Source organism: Tachyglossus aculeatus, chromosome 19 (genome assembly GCF_015852505.1).
Source record: "Tachyglossus aculeatus isolate mTacAcu1 chromosome 19, mTacAcu1.pri, whole genome shotgun sequence".
Taxonomy (NCBI): Eukaryota; Metazoa; Chordata; class Mammalia; order Monotremata; family Tachyglossidae; genus Tachyglossus; species Tachyglossus aculeatus.
Genome location: NC_052084.1, coordinates 32,175,548 through 32,195,982, shown reverse-complemented (window position 1 = coordinate 32,195,982; position 20,435 = coordinate 32,175,548). Strand labels below are relative to the sequence as shown.

At 39.5% G+C, this 20,435-nt stretch overlaps 2 protein-coding genes across 2 annotated transcripts in view; one reads left to right on the top strand and one right to left on the bottom strand.

Annotated features, from left to right (window-relative positions):
• The window catches only part of AKIRIN2 (akirin 2), a 210,366-nt gene that overhangs the window by 4,735 nt on the left and 185,196 nt on the right, over positions 1-20,435 (top strand). The window contains exon 2 of the mRNA XM_038761132.1: positions 3,458-3,536. The gene's annotated coding sequence lies outside the window, so the exon portion shown is untranslated. The remainder of the gene's footprint in view (positions 1-3,457; positions 3,537-20,435) is intronic.
• SPACA1 (sperm acrosome associated 1) overlaps positions 17,589-20,435 on the bottom strand; it is a 28,735-nt gene continuing 25,888 nt past the window's right edge. The window contains exons 12-15 of the mRNA XM_038760889.1: positions 20,102-20,208; positions 19,646-19,781; positions 18,223-18,343; positions 17,589-17,955 (exon numbers count right to left, since the gene is read on the bottom strand). Of these exons, the coding sequence (XP_038616817.1) occupies positions 17,769-17,955; positions 18,223-18,343; positions 19,646-19,781; positions 20,102-20,208 (551 nt within the window). The 3' untranslated portion in view covers positions 17,589-17,768. The remainder of the gene's footprint in view (positions 17,956-18,222; positions 18,344-19,645; positions 19,782-20,101; positions 20,209-20,435) is intronic.

Genomic DNA, 20,435 nt, shown 5'->3' with positions numbered 1-20,435 from the left:
ATGCAGATGACTGAAGCTGGAGCCCTAAGTATCAATTCCCATTTACTAGACATGTTAGTGATCACTGAATTCAACAGGTATTAAAAATATGCTAATAGGATTGTTGTAGATATGGTTGACCCAAAAAGCAGAAATTTTAAGCAGCAAACCAATTAATCCCACAAAAAAAACAGCTGAGATTACCCTGACTGGTCTTTGATATGCTGATGACAAAATGTGAACCAAGTACTTATCTCTGCAATATCTTGGCTGTATTATTTTAATTGCATAAATCAAAATTAAATTATGGTCATATTCCTTATATTGTTTTATTATATACTTCCACTTAATCTGATATTCAGCGGAATGATGACTGAAACCAGTGATATTAGTAGACGTATCTGATGAACAATAACAATTTAGAGGTTTAGTGGTTGGAAAATCCCAAATAGTTAATCTACAAGTGTCATCTCATATATAATGACTTTAAAAGGAGCATTTTTGGGGTTTGGGGTTTTTTTTGCATTTTACTTAGTTTACATAATTAAAATAGGGCCTTTACATTCACTATTTAAGTTTTCCATCTGGGTTCAAATGCTATTTACCAAAAAAGCTTTTGACTGTGACTAAAACTCTTCAGGAATACAAAGAAAACATGTAACTTTTCAATTGCCCCCCCCCCCCCCGAGTCACATAATATTCGCTTTGTAAGATCCTACAAACTCTTTTATGAAACTGGGATCTATCATCGGCCTCGGGTATCATTTTTCGTGTTATTTTGGCACAGCTCTTATTAAACCATTAGACAGATAAGCTCATTAATGGTTTCTGTACCACACTTGTGGTGTAGGGCCCAATGTAAGTTCCATGACATTGTTAAAAACGTTGGGGCAGAGGTACGGCGGGCATTTTTCTGGCCTTATACTAGACAATCAAGTGTTCCAGTCTCCTCCCCTGTCTCATTCTTATATGGCACCAGACTCCTTTATGTCTGGTGTTTTTATTTTTAAATACCCTGCAATTATATAAAGACTGTGAATTTCTGTTTCTTGCACTGCATTGAAAGCAAGCCCCAGTCTCTCCCACAAACTAATCGAGAGTTTGCTATATGCAGCTGTGGCTGGAACTGAGCGAAGTATGTCTAACTGTGGGCTGAAGTGGCTGACTCAGAATAGCCCAAATCTGGTCCGTGGGCTGGTTTCAGTCCTTTGGCGTGAGCTGAAGGGCCTCCATCCCACTCGGGACCTGAGTGGAAAGAGTCTGGGCCTGGGAATCAGAGGAACTGGGTTCTCATCCTGACTCTCCCACTTGCTTGCTGTGTTGGCCTTGGGTAAATCCCTTAACTTTCCTGTCCTCAGTTTCTTTATCTGTAAAATGGGGGTGAAATAACTGTTCTCCCTCCTATTTTGACTGTGAGCCCCTCATGCGACAGGGACTGTGTCTGGCCTGATCTCATATTTACCTACCCCAGTGCTTAATACAGTGCTCGGCACATAGCACTTAAAATTGCCATTGTTATTAGGGAGCCCAAAACAAGCCTACCTCCCAACAGTGAAGAAGTGAAGCCCTGCCCTCCCTTCACCCCTTCAACCCTCCTGCCACAGAAGTAGAGAACAGATAGATGCCATCTTCACAAAGTTTGCCCCCAAGGGCTGTTTGCCTGGAGCAGTGGGTAGCCAAGCACATCCCCTTAGAGGAATGTTTGCTGATATGTTTCATTAATATTTCAATAGTTGAATTTTAACTTGTTTTTATTGTTGATTAAATTCTACTTGTGGGGTTCTGTGTGTCTAGGTGCCCTTGTGAGCCAAGAACGTGCCTTAATTGATTTTTCATGTAATTGGCCCAGTGCTGAAGGTACACTGCTTTTCTCATCATAAATGCTTAATAAATGTTATTACTAATAATAATTCCAAACTGGTGCAACAGGTGAAAAACCTCTGATGCTTAGCCGTCATGCACTCTAGCAAACCAGATAGCTCAGAATTTCCCTTTCTGACTTTCTCCTAGTAAAACTTGAACCAGAGGCAGGCCTTGATCCTGAAGATTAAAGGACCAAGTTCTCTTAGAACAGTGAGTTGAAATGAATTCTGGTCTCCACTGGGAAAGCTGTCTGGGTCTGATATCAAATGCAGTTTTGGCCCAGAAGCAGAATCTGAGGCTTTTGGCAAGTTGACTAGTGATTGATAGTCAAATAAATTTGTCGGTGGAGTGTTCAAGAAGAAGGAAAAAAAGCGTAAGCTCAATCAGCCCATTATATTTATTGAGCACCTATTGATTGCAGGCACATTTGAGAGCGTTTAACAGAAGCAAAGCACATGTTCGTTGCCCACAAGAAGATTACAGTTCAGTTGGGGAGGCAGATAGGTCATGGGGCATTAGGCCATGATTAAATCAAATAGCTTCCTGAAAAGGCTGGCCATTTAAAATAAAAATCCTGCCATTAAAGTGTCTGGAGCCATATCAGTATGGGACATAGGACAGATAACCAGATAGGTGGTTGTAAAACTGGACAAGGGATCACCACCATGCTTGAAGCCTCTATTTTTGATCCATGGAAACAGGATAAGGTCAAGTCCAAGGGCCCAGGCTGGGATGGGCTTCTCAGCTTCTAAAATACTACCTGGACACATCACCATCTGGACCTCCTGAATGGCCATTTACCAGCTGCAGGGTTGGACTTTCCCAGAGGACATTCATCATTTACTCAGTGGGTGCTGGGGAAATTGTCTTTATTGCAGTCTTCCAGAGGGAGGAAGGGATGGCAGCCTCTGCCTGACTCATTCTCTAGTGGTGTCCCACAGGGCGTTACCAATCCCCAGGGGGCCCAAACCTGGAAGTTCCTCTCGGTGTAAAGCCTGGGACCCCTTCCTTCCTCTCCCCCTCGTCCCCCTCTCCATCCCCCCCATCTTACCTCCTTCCCTTCCCCACAGCACCTGTATATATGTATATATGTTTGTACATATTTATTACCCTATGTATTTATTTATTTATCTTGTACATATCTATTCTATTTATTTTATTTTGTTAGTATGTTTGGTTTTGTTCTCTGTCTCCCCCTTCTAGACTGTGAGCCCGCTGTTGGGTAGGGACTGTCTCTATGTGTTGCCGACTTGTACTTCCCAAGCGCTTAGTACAGTGCTCTGCACACAGTAAGTGCTCAATAAATACGATTGATTGATTGATTGATTGATTGATTGATTGGGACCATGGTATGCTGTGCAGCTTAGATCTGGAGTTCCTAATGGGAAGAAGCACTCCCCTGAGCTGCGAAGGGCCTATGCCACCACTAAGCCATCATATCTCACAATTGCCCACTGGCTCATCTTTGGCCAAGGGTTTCCTTCCAGTAGACCCTCTGCTCAGGGTGGGTGGTCAGCGGAGGCATCAGTGCAAGGAGGCAGAGGGCGGCGTGCTGCTCTGGGACCATGGGAAATGTCAGAGCTCCACCATAATTTCCTCTTTCTCTCCAATGCAGGCAGCTCGGTCACCTCCTGGACACTCAACATTTTGCCTATAGGAATGATCTCCACATGACCCAGGGCCAGCTTCGGAGGGTAAGCAAAGGAGGCACTTGCCTCAGGATGCACCATCAGAGTGGGAGGTAGACAAGGGGCTTGTAACTCTGAGGATTTTCCATCTAGAACCTACAAAGCACTGCAATTTTGAGGTGTATTAATTGTAGGATTAAAATCGTTGATTGCATTTATTATTTTTACTCTTATTGTAGTCTCGACATAGGGTGACCACAGGTGGACTTCCACAAAATGTCATATTATGTGATTGTTTCACTGTCCTTGCCAATGAAAGTAACACCATGAGCACTGGGGCAGCACAAAGGGAGTGGCAAATTTTTTTTTCCTGCTTCAGGGTGGCCAAATGTCTGAAGCCTCAGAAGACTTTCTATATTAGAAGTGGAGGCGAGATACTTTAAAAAAAAATGAGTAGTTGGGAAAATGGTGAGGGAAGTCTCCCGTTAGAGATTGAGCCATTGTGCTGGCATTTGATCTGGATTGTTTTCTCTCTTTATCCCTATGAGCCATGAGTACATATTCTTTGATAACACCTCTGGCAGTGTTCCAAACGCCAATGCTGATGTTCAGAAAATAATGAATAATCATGAAAGATGAGTTAAGCTTGTTTTTGTCATAACGTTCGCATTACTGGAGTACATTTTTGCATATTAATCATGAGCAAGATCTGATTATTTAGTGTTTGCCAGAAGCAACCAAAAGTAATTGTGATCCTGTTTTAAAAATCTCTTTATTATTCTCTTGGAAGTTTTCTTTGGGATGTTAATTGAATTTAGAATAATATACATAAACATTTATTAAAATGATCCTTTGCTAGAATCCATTTTCCACACCTTCTGAACTCTATGCTTTATTAACGATAAATCGAGGTAGGAGGGAAAGGCCTGACTGGACAATTCCTCTCTAAAAGAATTGTGGTTCTTTAACATTATGAAATAGGAACTTGATGATTTTATAATGCAGTGTTTATGGCACAGGATTTTCAGAGATGCCACCATAGTAGCGATATTTAAGAAGAAAGATTAGAGAGCTGACTGGAGACATAACCATGGCATCTGACTGCTTTCCACGGCCATCAGGATTCTAGCCAGAATCTTTCTGAACAGCCTATTGAGGAATATAATCAACAACTCCTTCCTGACTCATAATGCAGCTTCAGGCCAAATCACAGCGCACGAGATATGATCTCTTCAGACTAACAAATATGGGAATGATGCAGAAATAAGCACCAAGACTTTTATGTGCCATTTTTGTAGGCAATTTAAAAGTATTTAACATCATCAATAGACCAAGCCTCTGGCAGTTGCTAAATAAATTCACCGTATGAAGTAAACCCACATTTCATAGGAGGTTGTACACCTCTGTAACTTTGGAGACTTTCAGTTTAGTATACTGTTTGATGCCCTATTTTCACCAATTCTGTTTATTAATCACCCCAAAGCAATATTGACCTTTTTTATTGTTTTCTACAATATTGTCTAAGCATATTCCAGGAATAATGGTGATAATGATGTAGATATAGTAGCTGACGCAACGGAATGTGGATTGGATTAAGAAGAAAGGGGAGGACCTGCTCTGGGTTGGAGAGAAGATGAAGAGAAAGCAGGCCTCAAACCCCAGATGGCAGAAGGTTATAATATGACTGTGAGGGGATTAATCTGGATTTAAATTGAAGTGGGGGTGGGGGCCAAAATTAGGATCAAATCGGGTTAATTCCAAAAAAATCCAAATCACTCTTAAACAGCAAACAAGAATTAATTCTCCTTCCTTGACTGAAAGAGTGCATGGTTCTTACCAATTTCTGCTGCTTGGTCCAGGTTTTCCAGTGATATGAAGTGACATGACTGGCTACACAACAGAAAGCAAAAGGCAATGCCTAGCAAACCTTCTGTGCAATTTGGAAAGGAATCCTAGAACAGTAAAGACCCCACGGATGTGAACCTCAGGAGGAAGGCCTAGATAGCAATTGGTCAATCAGTCATATTTATTGAGCACCTGCTTTGTGCAGAGCATTGTACTAAGCACTTGGGAGAGCACAGTAATAGAAAACATGGAAAACAAAATTTATATTCATCCCAACTTGCCCATGGATAATATTTGAAAGTTGGGAAACTGTCATAAAGGGAGTCCTAGACATAAGCAAAATAGCTTAGTGGAAAGAGTGCGTGCCTGGGAGTTAGAGGACCTGGGTTTTAACTCTGGCTCTGCCACTTGCCTGCTGTGTGGCCATGAGCAAGTCGTTTAATGTCTCTTTGCCTCAGTTTCCTCATCTGTAAAATGAAAATGAAATCCTACTCCCTCCTACTCAGACGGGGGGCCAGAATGGGACAGGAACTCCTTCTGGCCTGATTATTGTTTATCTACCCCAGTGCTTAGTAAAGTTCTTGGTACATAGTAAGTGCTTAAATACCATAAAAAGATGTTTTGAGTTACGAGAAAAGCATTTATGTTTAATTTACAACTCATTGGCTTCAGCTTTACAACTCTTGCTTCCTTTATTGCTCTAGCTCTGGAAGTGCAGACAGTTGTTGGAGCACCTAGCAGCTCTAGGTAAATGGGGAAACAATTTTAAAAGCTGCCATGTAAAGGGGAGGAAAGGTTTTTGGGGTTTTTTTAAGCATGGTAAGTGAAACAGGAGAAATAGGGGGATGAGGAGTGATTTGCAGGAGGGAGTGTTATTTGATTGCCAGGCAGAGTTAACAGGAAGGGTTGACATATCTATCTCACTTGCGTTGAAGTAAAATTCAGCTACCTGTCATGGAGTGTCTCTGAGTCAATATTAATGCATTAATATAGTTATATTACTCACTTCTACTTGACTGACTGCACAATTCTGAGTAATTTTAGAAATCATATGGCCCAGGAGAAAGAGCACAGACTTGGGAATAAGGAGATCTGGGTTCTGATTCCAGCTCTGGCGTTTGCCTGTTGTGTGACCTCGGGCAAATTGCTAAACTTCTCTGGGACTCAGTTTCCCTGTCTGTAAAATGGGGAATACCTGTCTCCCTCCCTCTTAGATTGTGAGTCCCATGTGGGACGGAGGCTGTATCTGATTTGATTGTACTGTATTCCCCAGCGTTTAGTACAGTTCCCGGCAAATAGTAAGCATTTAACAAATACCGTAATTAATTTTAATAGAAAATTATATCCAAGTTTGGTTTGGGAACAAATTCCCTTTTTATCACACATTCTGCTGATAAGGAGACTGGTTCTGACTTACAATGTTTCAACTTAAGATGCTTCTGCTTGAACGTTAAGTGAATTAATGGTATTTTTCCCCATTTAGAGATCCAAAGTTATAGTTTAACTGGTAACTAAATCCAATTCTGTGACTAAAATGTACAGTGGTGCATCTGACATACCCAGTGTCCCCCTTCTCTTGTAACATTACCCACAACAGCAAAATTTTTCTGCCGAGAAGACACAGAGCTTGGGAGTCAGAGGTCATGGGTTCTAATCCCGGCTCTACCACTTGTCTGCTGTGTGACTTTGGACAAGTCACTTCAATTTTCTGTGCCTCAGTTCCTTCATCTGTAAAATGGGAATTAAGACTGTGAGCCCTGCGTGCGACAACCTGATAACCTTGTATCTACCCTAGCACTTAGAACAGTGCTTGGCACATAGCACTTAATAAATACCATTGTTATTATTATTATTATTATGTCATTTTTGTACAGAAATCTTTGCTAAATGAACTCCGGCCATGCAGAGTTTGTGGAACTGCAGTCCATCAAAGTGTCTTTTCCGCATATCAAATTATTTTGTGGCATGATAGAGATGAGGAAACTTTATATAACAAAACAATAATCCGAGTGGGTGGGAAAAACTTTTTCAATGCAGTTTAGAAAAGACATGCTGGCAGCAAGTGTCTCACCCATTCATCATGTCACCATAGTCTCAGTTCTGAAACAAATATTCTCTTAGGGAGCAAGACATTCAATTCTTTTTCAGATCTTTTTCATATTTTCATTTGATTTGTGCATAAAATGGGTTGTATGCAAATCCACATTTTAAAGAACTGAGTTCCACTCTCAAGACTTAGTTGGTATCTGTAGGACACTGCATACTCTCAACTGAAACCAATGGCCTGAGAGAAGAAGAAAGTCAAAATCTGTAAACTTTGTTTTTTAATATTCTTTATTGTGTTTTTCTGCCCCAGCCCCACTGTTTGGCAGATAGTCTCATGGATATTGTTTGTATTCAAACTGTGCATAAGTCTCTACATGGAATCCTAGAGATGGTGATGAGATAGGAAACAAAAATGTTGAGCAGTTAATTTAATGAGATCCTGGGATGATCTCCAGGCTGCCCGTAACTAAAGTACTTTGATCACGTCTCTTTCACTGCCGACCCCTTGATCACATCATCCCTCCTCACTGGTACTCCCTACCCCTGACAGACCAACATTCTCTTCATCTTTAAAGCCCTACTAAAAATATACCTCCTCCAAGAAGCCTTCCCTGATTAATCTCTCATCTCCCCACACTCACCTCCCTCCCTTCTACATCACCTATACCCACTAAGCACTTTGATACTCACTTCACCCCCAAGCCCACAACACTGATATACATATCCTTATACTCTTTTGCTTCCTCTGTCTGGAATTTATTTTAATGCCAGTTCTCCCCAACTAGATCGTAAGCTCTCCGAGGGCATGGATCATGTATATCTACTTTATTGTACTCTCCCAGGCAGTCAGTACAGTGTTTTACACACAGTAAGCACTTGCTAAATACCACTGATTGAGTGATATTCTGACTTTTGGCTCTAGACGCCACTTGGTGAGACCTCTGTAATTCCTCTCTAATGAATTCTACATGTTTTGTTTTGTTGTCTGTCTCCCCCTTCTAGACTGTGAGCCCGTTGTTGGGTAGGGACCGCCTCTATATGTTGCCGAATTGTACTTTCCAAGTGCTTAGTACAGTGCTCTGCACACTGTAAGTGCTCAATAAATATGATTGAATGAATGAATTGAAAAATTCATAGATTTGCAGTCTTGAACTGAAAGGACTTTTTCATTCTTTGGACAGATGCAGCAATAGTTTTTTAAAATAATAATAATAATAATGGTATTTAAGCACTTAACTATGTGCCAGGCACTGTACTAAGTTCAGTCAAATATTTTTATTGTATTTTATTGTATATATATAGATATATATATATAGATATAAAGGTACTAGATCTAAGATTCTGATCAATTTAAGCCTTGCTTAGAGAAAGTTAATTATATATATATATATATTATATATATTATATATATTATATATATATTATATATAATTATATATATATATATATATATAATCTAGATATATATTTCACCGTCTTTAGGTAGGTACAGAGAGAAGAGGCTGAAATACACATAAGGGCATAAAATATTTGTTATTTTTACTATTAAACCACGTTCAGGTGGAGAGGAAGCTGCTTAGAACTTAAAAGCAGATTTTACCTCTTCCCATGAGTGATTCCTGTTCACAAATTCAATGATGAGAAAAAATTCATCATTCCCAGAAAAAAAAAAATCACTCTAGTCTTTTTCCTGTGCCTTTATTTGACATTTCTTTTGTGAACTTTGATTCTCAACCAAAAAAGTCTGGTAGGACAAGTGGTATTTCAGCCACTGATGTGCAATTGTCCTCTAACAAAGGCTATGCCTTGTGACTGAGAAAGCTGAAGTGTGATTGATATCACTCTTTCTCCACGGTAAAGTTCTGTCGTATCATTTATTGATGAATCAATTCCACTGAAAGCTAATTAACATTACAAGATGTTACCAAAGGACTTGCTAGCTCCTTTCCAGAACACTACTGCTTTTATGGTTGTTGCTAATCGTGGGAGGAAAAGCTGTGCAAGCTTTCAACAATGATTAAAAATAATCCAAAGCTAGACGTGCTAAAATCATTTCTCCTCCAACTTCTATATTGCCCAATCATTTAGAATAGTCTGGGTTGGGGATACATTTACATTGGTCATTGAGGGTTCTAGGCAGTGGATTGTTCCAGGGTTAAACTATGATTTTTTTATTTTTTTTTGTAAATGGAACCTGTGTTCACTCTTTAACAATAATAAGAGTAATTGTTACTTTAACAATAATAATTGTACTTGAGGTAACTGAGGCCCAGAGAAGTTAAGTGACTTGCTCCAGTCCCACAGCAGACATGTGGTGGATCCGGGATTAAAAACCAGGTCATTTTGACTCCCAGGCTGTGCTTTGTCCACTAAGCCAGGCTGCTCCCCGCATTTCACAAAGTTATCCAAATTTTCCTCCTTCCTTTTTAAACCAAAGAAAAGCACAAAAGGTGGTGCAAAGACCCAGAGTTAGGAGGGAGAGGGATTTATTGATTTGATTAGATCGGCTGCAGTGAATAATGGGAGGAGCAGAGTGTCAAAGTGCCTACAACAAGGGTTGGATGGTGTGCCTGTAATTCTGCGTCTGGGAAAAATATGCTAAAAATTTCCCAGAGTTTTAAGTAGAATCATAATACGGGAGAAGTGCAGGACAAGAAAATAAAGTCATGAAAAATACACTAAAAATTTCCCAGAGCTTTAGGTAGAATTCTAGCTGGGGAAAAATGCAGGACAGGAAAGAAGAAAATAGGTACTTAGTAGAGCTTGGTGTCAGCAGGGCTTCAGACCAGACTGAAGGTTTACAAGAGCTGTGGTGGTGTCCAACTTTAATAATAATTGTGGTGTTTAAGCACTTACTATGTGCCAACAACTGTTCAAGCTCTGGGGTAGATACAAGGTAATCAGATCACAGTGTCCAACTTTAATAATAATTGTGGTGTTTGTTAAGCACTTACTATGTGCTAACAACTGTTCAAGCTCTGGGATAGATACAAGGTAATCAGATCACAGCTTCTTCACAGCTAAGAGACAAGAACCCCCACAACAACAGGCAAATCCAGCTTCTTAAGCAGGCCCGACAACATCCTGAGCCATTCTCAACACCAAATAGCACACCAGGGTTGCCAAGCAGGTGTTCCTGAATTACAGTCCATTCCCCAGTTTTGGGGCAGTGCTCAATGCAACACAACTTAATTGCACAGCATAGGTAAGGAGAATGAATGTTGGAAGGATTCCCAAGCTGCATGGAGAGCTGAAATATGGCATGTGCAAGAGAACAGAGAAAACATTTTGAGGACATAATGAAGCACAGTTTCAAACAATACGGGGTAGCAGAGGACTGTTGAGAGACAAAGGAGCGGACAGATTAGGCATAGAGCAATCAGAAAAATCTTAGTGGGCACACAGTGTGAAACTGAGTGTCAGCCACTTGCAAGGGATAAGATATCATCAGTAGTGACCACTTCAAATGCAAAGGCAACCATAAAGGGAAAAAAATGGCTGGAAGAATCTTGTTCCTAACTTGCCTTTTAGTCAGTAAACTGGTTCATCTTATTCGGGGTAACTACCCTGCAAAGTTCAGAGCCAATGTACTGTACCGGAGGTAAAACTTACTGAAGAAAAATAACTCATATAGTTGCCAAAGGGTCTCATATCATCCTAACGCTAGCTTAGATCTTGGAAGAATGCAGTCAATCAGATTGTCAGAATATATGCTTCCCCTACCTGCAGTATATTTTAATGCCTATCTCAGCTCCTTGAGTTGAGAGATCATGTCCACAACTCTACTGAATGCTCCCAAATGCTTAGCACAGCACTCTGCACAGAGTGTTTAATCAGTAGTAATGGTTAGCCTGAGCTATTTAACCTCATTTCACTCTGCTGATAAACTTATCAGAAGATCAGCTGTATTTATTGAATGCTTTCTGTGTACAGAGCATAGAATTAAACTCTTGGGAGAGTACAATATAACAGAGTTGGTAGACACATTCCTGGCCCACAAGGAGCTTAGAGTCTAGAGGGGGAGAACTGGGAGGGAGTTCCAGGCCAGAGGCAGGATGTTGGTGAGGGGTCGGCACTGAGGTAGACGAGATCAAGGTACAGAGAAAGTGACTGTGCTGAGCTGTAGTAGGAAGTCAGGGAGGTAAGATAGGAGGAGACAAGGTAATTGAGTGCCCTAAAACCAATGATAAGGAGTTTCTGTTTGATATGAAGGTGGATGGGCAACCACTGGAGGTTCTTGAGTGGGGAAATGTGGACTGAATGTTTTTTTTCTTAGAAAAATAATCCAGGTAGCTGAGTGAATTGTGGAGTGGGGAGAATCAAGAGGCAAGGAGGCCGATGTAGTAATCAAGATGCTCAAGATAATCAAGTAGTAATCGAGATAAGTGCTCAGTACAATGGGGTAGCAGTTTGGATGGAAAGGAAAGGCTGGATTTTAGAGAAGGCTGAACCAACAGGATTTGGAGAAAGACTGAGTATGTGGGTTGAATGAGAGACATGAGTCAAGCATAATTCCAAAGTTAAGGGCTTGTGAGATGGGAAGGATAGTGGTGGCATCTACAGTGATGAGGAGGACAGGGTTTGGGTGGGAAGATGAGCAGTTCTGTTTTGGACATGTTAAGTTTGAGGTTTAGGCGGGACATCCACGTAGAGATGTCCTGGAGACAAGAGGAAATTTGAGACTGCAGAGGAGAAAGTCAAGGGCTGAAGATATGGATTTGGGAATCATCTGCATAAAGATGGTAGTTGAAGCCATGACAGAGACTAAGAGGAGACAAAATTGCACTTAAATTAATGAAGGTTATGGGCTCGGTACGGTAGTCAGTCAATCAATGATATATATTGAGTGCTTACTGTGTGTTTAGAGCACTGAACTAAGTGCTTGGCAGAGTACAGTTTAATAGAGTTAATAATAATTATGGTACTTGGTAAGTGCTTACTTTGTGCTAAGCAGTGTTATAAGCATTGGGGTAGATACAAGTTAATAAGGTGGGACATAGCCCCTGTCCCATATGGGGCTCACACTCTTAATCCTCCATTTTACAGATGAGGTAACTAAGGCCCAGAGAAGTGATGTGACTTGCCCAAGGTCATACAGCAGACATGTGGAGGAGCCAGTATTAGAACTCAGGTCCTTCTGACTCCCAGGCTTGTGCTCTATCCACTAAGCCACCATAGACACATTCCCAGCCCACAGTAAGCCTACAGTCTAGAGGAGTAGACAGACATTAATATAAATAAATTATGGATATGTACAAAAGTGCTGTGGGGCTGAGGGAGCGGTGAACAAAGGCAGCAAATCCAAGGACAAGGGGACATCTATATGGAAACTGCCCCTATCCCTTGATCATCTTGGTTGCTTGTTTTCTGTACATTCTTCATCTCCTTCCTAAAATGCAAGGCAAAATGGCATATAATATTCCAAATGCTGTAGTAACATAATTTTATATTGTGCTAGAATTCTGCTTTGGGTTGTTGTCAATCCAATTCTTAATGATGCCTAGCACTATCCCATCACTGATTTCTTGGTTAAGTAGAGCAACTTTCTTTTCTTATTCTCCTCAATTTCCTTCTTTTTATGTCTTTTGCCTCCCCACTGAGCTTCCATTTATTTTTCCCCCCTCTCCCTCCCCTCCTCCCATATTTTTTTATCCTTCTGGATATCTTTTAAGGCCTGTACTCATTCCCCCTGAATACACATTTTTTTTTTCTTTCTGTATTCTCCTTGGTTAATCTCAGCTTTGAAGGCAGATGATTAGTGTAAATCCATTCAGCCCCAAAACATTTCACTAGGTCTTTCCATTCACTAATGTCACGATGGTGATACATCTAGGGGTGGTGAGCTACGGTAGACAAAATAGGTCCTGCACCAGAATTTATGATATTCAAAATTTTTATTCAAATCATTTCTGAAGCTTGGTTTCTTTTCCCACCTATCTAATTTTGTTCATGCATTAAACTGGTGAGTCTTTGCTAATTTTCATGATTCGGGTTATCTCCTTCAAATGCAAAGATTTGGTTGATCAGCCATTACGTTCAAAGCAAAGGTCCTCAAATATCTTCTTTGAACAATCACTCCACATTGTTATGTTTCTGCCAATATTGCATCGCCTTCAATTCAGTTTATCTCTCTGTGTATATCTTCTGAGAGTTATAAAAATTAATGTCTGTTATAAGAACCTTAGATGAAAGATACAATTATAGAACATAGTATCCCTGAGTCTGATTCTTTCTGTCCTCTCTGAAGCTGTTGCCAATCTTTCATCCTCATATCTAGTGCCTCTTGAAATCCTGACTCTTCTTTCTCTAAAATCTGTCCTTTCAGTTTTATCTCCTTTTCCAAGACACTCATTTCCTGTCTTGATTTACACAATCTCTCTCGCACTGGACTTTCCCACTCTCATCAATTCCCCTCTCCGATCTGTGCCAAATGTTATTGCCAAGATCATTTTCCCTTCCTGCTGTTCAGGCCCACTCTGCTTTGGCTTTCCCTCACCTTCTGTCCCCCCCGTCCATCACCACCCCCACAACTTTTCATTGCTTATTATCTCCTTTCATGTGCCTTCCTACAAATCTTTACTCTTCCTTTTACCTTGTTAGGTTTACCAGTGGTTCTTTTACCATCCCATTCATTCACTCAAAATCCATCCACTTTAATCAAGTTTTCCTACCCAGATACCTTTGAAAGTCCTTTTCCCAAAGTATGCATGTTGGTAATATTTGCTTCACGGGCTTGCAGAGCCCTACCATGAACATTCTTCCAGACAAATAATTCATTGTCAGGTGTACTCGGCTTTGTGCAAAGCACTAGAGTGATTTCTTCAGTTGCTATATAAACTAAAACACCAGATAGTTTGCTTCTGATGAGAGAGCTCAACCCCTGCCCAATGTCACCACCCCGCCCAGCCAGTGGGTCCATGGAGAACAAATTAAATTATGCAGCCCCAAAATATCAACATTTAGGATAAATTCAGGCATCGATCTATGTCTGTGATAGGCTACTGGGGGGATAGTTAGGGATGGTAGGAGTAATGGTATTATTGAGCTCCTGTTGAGTGCAAAGCATTGAATTAATTGGGGAACGACAGAAGCAGAAAACAGACTCCCAGCCCACAAGGGGTTTACAATGATGATGATGGCATTTATTAAGCACTTACTATGTGCAAAGTACTGTTCTAAGTGCTGGATCTAACGGTTAACTTTTAGCCATTAGGATGGATGTAGAGGAAGGTGGCCACCACACTCTTCTTCCAAGTACCCAGTTGCCACAGTCAGAAACCAAATTCTAAACCAGGAATAGAATTGCTTGTGATCTTAATGGATCAATTCAACTATGCCTGGAAGAAAAATAATTATTTGGGGAAAAGGGAGAAATAAGAAAACTAAAAGTCAGCTCTCCATTGTGCAGTTATCCTCGACTAATTATGCATTTAGTTAGACTGCATTGGGGTGAAAATGCTATAATCCATTCACCACTTGGAAAAATCAATTCAGCTTGTCCAAATTTGGCTGAAAAACAATTCTGCAGATCTTAAAGCTATCCACTTGCAAACAAGGTATTTATTTGTACCTAGCTAGATATATAGACAGGCTGATAGGTAGTTAGGAACAATGCTTCACAGAAAATCTAAATTGTGACCTTTACTTAAACCATAAGCTCATGCCAAAGAGAAGACTTGAGTGTGCTAGGTAGCAAATCATCGCAAAAGAAACCTAAAATGTAAAAATTAAGGAGAACATTTCACTGACATTGTCTAAAATAGAAATTGAATTGATGATAAAATGAATCCCTAAAAATATCACATTAGGTGTAGGGTTTGGAGAAATAAAGTTCAGGTAAGATCTGAGGGTTATGATAGGATTGGGATTGGGGTTTAGGGTCCAGTTAGTATTTTGGCCACCTCTTGGTGTTGCAATGATTTTATATTTGGTGGTCCGAGAGAATGATCTTAAACCACTAGTTCCTTGACTGTCAATGATTTATTACAGTAGTGTTTGAGTGCTTAGAATTTAGCTAAGTGTCCGATAAAATAAAATGGAATGGAAAAAATCCTTGAGATTCAATATCTAAATTCATTTTCCACAAGAACCAGTAAAGCTATCAAGGACAAACTGTTTTCTGTCATACAAAAGACTAGATGACACATAAATAAAACTGCACGTACCTCAAAACCTAAATAACCATAAAAATGGATACTAAATTTCTTGAGACAGATGGTGGAATACTTACTGATGGGCTATGAATTTCAAAAAGACTGTCCTCCAAAAAATAAAGTGACTGGAGAAATATATTTAAAATATTATTAAAGTAAAACCAAAATAGCAAATCACATCAACAGCAACCAAAAAAGAAGTGAAAACGATGGAAAGTACGAACAATTTTAAATTGTATTAAAATCCATTTGGGAAGAAAACCATTTCTAATTGAAACATTATGCTGATGTTAACCGAAGGATATTTCAGCAAGATGAGTGACAGAGAGTAACGAGGAAGCTCTGTCACATACAGGACTAAGATTTTTGTGGAAACTGAATCCACCAATACACCAAAACCATCTTCCTCCCCAGCCCTCCCTTTTTGTTCTCCACATGTGGATGAGTGAATCTACACAAGAATCACAATACAGTGGAGAATTTGGAGGGGCTAGAGGGTTCTTTATGAATGATACAAGGATTAAGTCTTCCTGAGAGTGGGACTTCGGAAAGAAATTCAGCAGCAGTTAACAGGAGATTCAAATGATGTGACTTTATAGTGTACATAGATACCTTACACCTTCAGAGGCTTGTTCCTTCGCAAGTCATTTGTTTTAGTATCCCTGAATGTTACCTCTATAGAGCAGTGCATTTCCAAAAAAAAATATGATATGGATTTAGATGGAGAGAAAATAGTATTTGTCTCATTAGGTGTCATCAAATATGGATTATATACACATATATACTTGTGTTATGTGAATATGCCCCCCATGCCCTTTTCTTTGTGTGGTTACTTATGTGTTTCTGTTTTAGTGTGTGAAGGTAAATATGGGAGGGTGTGAGAGAGTGTCTCATTGTGGGTAGGAAAAGATGGATTAAGGTTGTAGATACCTGTGCCCATACCTTAACAATAATAATAATAGTAATAGTATTTGTGAAGCACTTACTATATGCCAAGCACTGTTCTAAGCGCTGGGGTAGATAAAAGGTAATCAGATTGTCCCATGTGGGGCTCACATTCTTATTCCTCATTTTACAGATGAGGGAAGTGAGGCACAGAGAAGTTAGGTGGCTTGCCCAAGGTTATGCAGCAGACAAGTGGAGGAAGAGGCGATGGTAAACCACTACCACATTTGTTTTTACCAAGAAGACTCTATGGCTACACATTGTATTCAGTAGGCATTCAATAAATACTATTACTACTCTTACTATTCAGCCTTTAGTTCAAGAACCCATTGTTCCTGAGGGAAAATTGGTGCCAGCTTACCTTTTAACTTGATGCAGTTTCCAGGAACCATTGTGACACAAGGCTGAGGACTGTATGTGTAGCTGTGAGCAGTGGGCTTTTAAAAGTATACTGCTGCAGGCAGACCACAGTCAAGAGAAGGGTAGCTAGTACAGTGCTCTGCACACACTAAGCACTAAATAAATACGATTGAATGAATGTTCTGAAGCAGCGGCTCAGTGAAGGTAGGATTTGTAGGCGGCAAGAAGCAGGCTCAAAAACTGACAGGCTTTGTCTGGGGCAAATACATTAGTCCAACAAATAATTTTCTGTATGGGCACATAATGTAGAAGAATGCCAATCACACCTGTCTTTTCAGCTACTCTCATACATTTGGATAAAATTTCCCCATTAGTAGTGTCATATCTGGAAATGAACAGCTAACAATTGTCAACACAGCTTTAATCAAGGCTTCAGTCAATGGTCGGAAACCTGGACCTTGAAGTAACATTCCTCCCAGGACATTACAACCTCTCTGGCTCCCACTCCGCTTAAGTTATGCATTGTATTTTATCGTCTCCTTCTTTGTCCTGGGATTCTTGAGTGACATGCTTTTCATGGATTCCATTCCACTGTCAGTAGGAATGCTATGTAACATGCAAGAAACCCATTACGTGGGGTGTTCAAATAAAACAGTCACTGTTAAGTGTCGAGAATGTATTTTTAATGTTTCTCTTGAAAAATTCCTGTTTGGTGCCCAAAATATTACCTGTTACTGTAATTGATGAGCTACATCCTTCTTAAAACATATTAAAAATTAAATATTTTTATTTCTACCATACAGATCTGCCATAGATTAGGTCTAAGTCCAGTACACCATTTCCTTGGTATTTACATAAGAAGTCACTTTCCAAAATAAGCAAGTGTTTTAGGGTGTATTTTTTTGTAGGTATTTGCTTTAAATACTCAAATCATTTTTTTCCAAATATCCTACTTCTCATTATTCCAGTCATTTGCAGACCCTTCATCTTCCTGAGCAATCACTTCTGCAGGTGGTTCTTCTGCAGAGTGTGGTAGTGGTGATTCTTCTTCGCCAAATCTTCCTGGATTTTCATCAGAATAGATTTCTGAGTCGGCACTCTTCCCTCTAGATGCCCAGAATGCTTTTATTGCCGCCCTAAAATGAAAGAAACATCTTGTCTAAAGTCCAAGTCTAACCAGATTTCTAGATAAATTTTCTTATGTACATTGGGTGTCCTCTCATTCACTATCCATATTACTTGCTGACGGCTGGCTTCAGTAAATGGAACCTGCCTGACTTAGTAGCAACTTGGGTATTGTAAATGTCCTAGTCTAGACAAATAAATTGGCTGTAATCACTCCCGGTTTTAGAGTTGGAAGAACTATGATTAAAAAAAATACAAAATCCCAGCTGTTCACCTACCAGTGAATAATTATGAAGATCAATGCAAAGATCACACCAATACAAATAATAATTCCAGTGACCAAGACTAATATCAAGACAAGATCAGTTTCAGGTGTGGTTATTCTTCTTGTTTGTAATTCTAAAAAAAAAAAAAGCCACACATGATCAATTTATCCCAAATCAGTCAATGATATTTATTGAGCGCTTACTGTGTGCAGAGCACTATACTAAATAATTGGGAGAATACAGTACAACAGAGTTGGTAGACACCTTCCCTTCCCACAAAAACTTTCACCCAAAGAGCAATTTAAGTGGAATTTTGACAGCAAAGGAATGCTTAAGGAGCAACAATAGCAGAAAAAACCCCAAGAGGTTGATAAGGGAAAAGTAGGGGTTTAATCTTTTCCTCTCTCTTGCTCATTTGTGTTCATTTCACTACTAGTTAGCACCTCTATCTGAGTTGTTCAGGGGTAGAAACAAAAGAGGAAAGCCTAGTAAAACATTTTTGGTACTCCATTAGGGATTCTGATAAAAACATAAGGAAATAGGGAGGTTTGAAACCATTGGCTCATGAGGTTTTAGGATCTGGGGATGTAAACGAATGATTTTAAACTTTTCCCCACACCATAGTTTGCCCTGTGAGAGTGTCATTTTGAAATAATAGCTGAAATAAGCCCTGTTGCTTTCTATTGATTATTTAAATTAACTTGTTTTATTATCATCTTGGTGATAGTTATTTGTGATCAATTATCTTTTTGTGATCATTCTTGATAATTTTTCCATTTCCTCCCTTTGCCCTCCGGTGTCTTTTGTTGTCAGAGGGAGTCAAATTTGCCCCAAAGTAGAACATTTTTGAATTGTATTCATTCAATTGTATTTACTGAGTCCATACTGTGTGTAGAGCACTGTACTAAGCGCTTGGGAAAGTACAATACAGCAATAAAGAGAGAATCCCTGCCCACAACCAGCTACAGTGATCAACAAGGGGTAGTTTACAAGCACTCTGACTTGTAAGAGAGGATGTGTATGTTTTTGATAGTTCAGTGTTTCGGAGTTTGTGGTCAGAAATAGTTCCATGTTTTTATTCCTTGTGCTATGGTAATTTGCATTGTTTGATAATCCTGCCATTTTGTGTAGTGTACACAGTATTTGTGTTTGCCCTATTTTCTCTATCAAAATATAAACCTCTCAAGGGCGGGGATCCATGTCTTCCCTTCCTAAATAGAAAAGTAGGCAAGCAGAGCCTTCTCTCTCACAAGACAGTCACTCCAAAGGTATTAAAATCTAGCCCACAAGTCTTTTAGATGAGGATAAAAAGGCATTATGCACATTATGAAATGGTGCAACCCAGAAATAAACTAGTCATCCATTTTGGTTTAACTTCAGAAATTTCTGAATCTTGCCTTGAAAAATCCAAAAAGCAAAATAACTCGGAATTTACCGGACATTGTATATACTGTGTATTTTACAGAGGCAATTATTTCATTGTCTTCTGATGTTTCACACTGAAATGCTACTGGGTGAGTGTCCCGGTGAACTTCAAGGATAGCTGAGTCATTAGGAAGTATGAGTGATTGCTATTTTAAAAAAGAGAGAAAGAACAACGTTCCATCAGTCACAAAAAAGTGGTGGTTATTCTCAAATAAAAACTAAGAAAATTCTGTCTTCTAAACCAGTACACAAAAATTGATGTTTAAATCTTGGCAACAGTAGAAAGGCAAACTAACAAAATTGGAGTGATTTTTTTGGTAGAGAGTGAAACAATAACAATTCAAATTGTGAAAAAATTATGTTTATAATTGGAAGTGACTTTTGTGCAGGGGCAGCCATAGATATATGTTCAGGGAACCTAATGAATTATATTAAAAAGCACAAATTGTGTTCTTCATTAACTTACCTGCTCTGGAATTAACATTTTCCACACATATCTGAAGCGATTTTCAGGTGGTACAAAAACACAAGGAAGTTTCACACTAGTAAGGCTTTCAGAAATTGGTTTACCCCCTAAGGGAAAAAAGGCTTTGTTGTCACAAATATTTTTAGAAGTATCTCTACACATCATAAAATTGCTGTCAACTAAAAACTATTTTTTGAAGGCACAGTCAACAAACATACTATTATTATTTGGAATCTGCTTATTCAAATCACAAGCAGGCCTGAAGAATTGAAATAACAGCAGAAAAATTATTTTAATCTGCAGGCTAGTCTAGGGAGGAAATGAGATTTTTAAA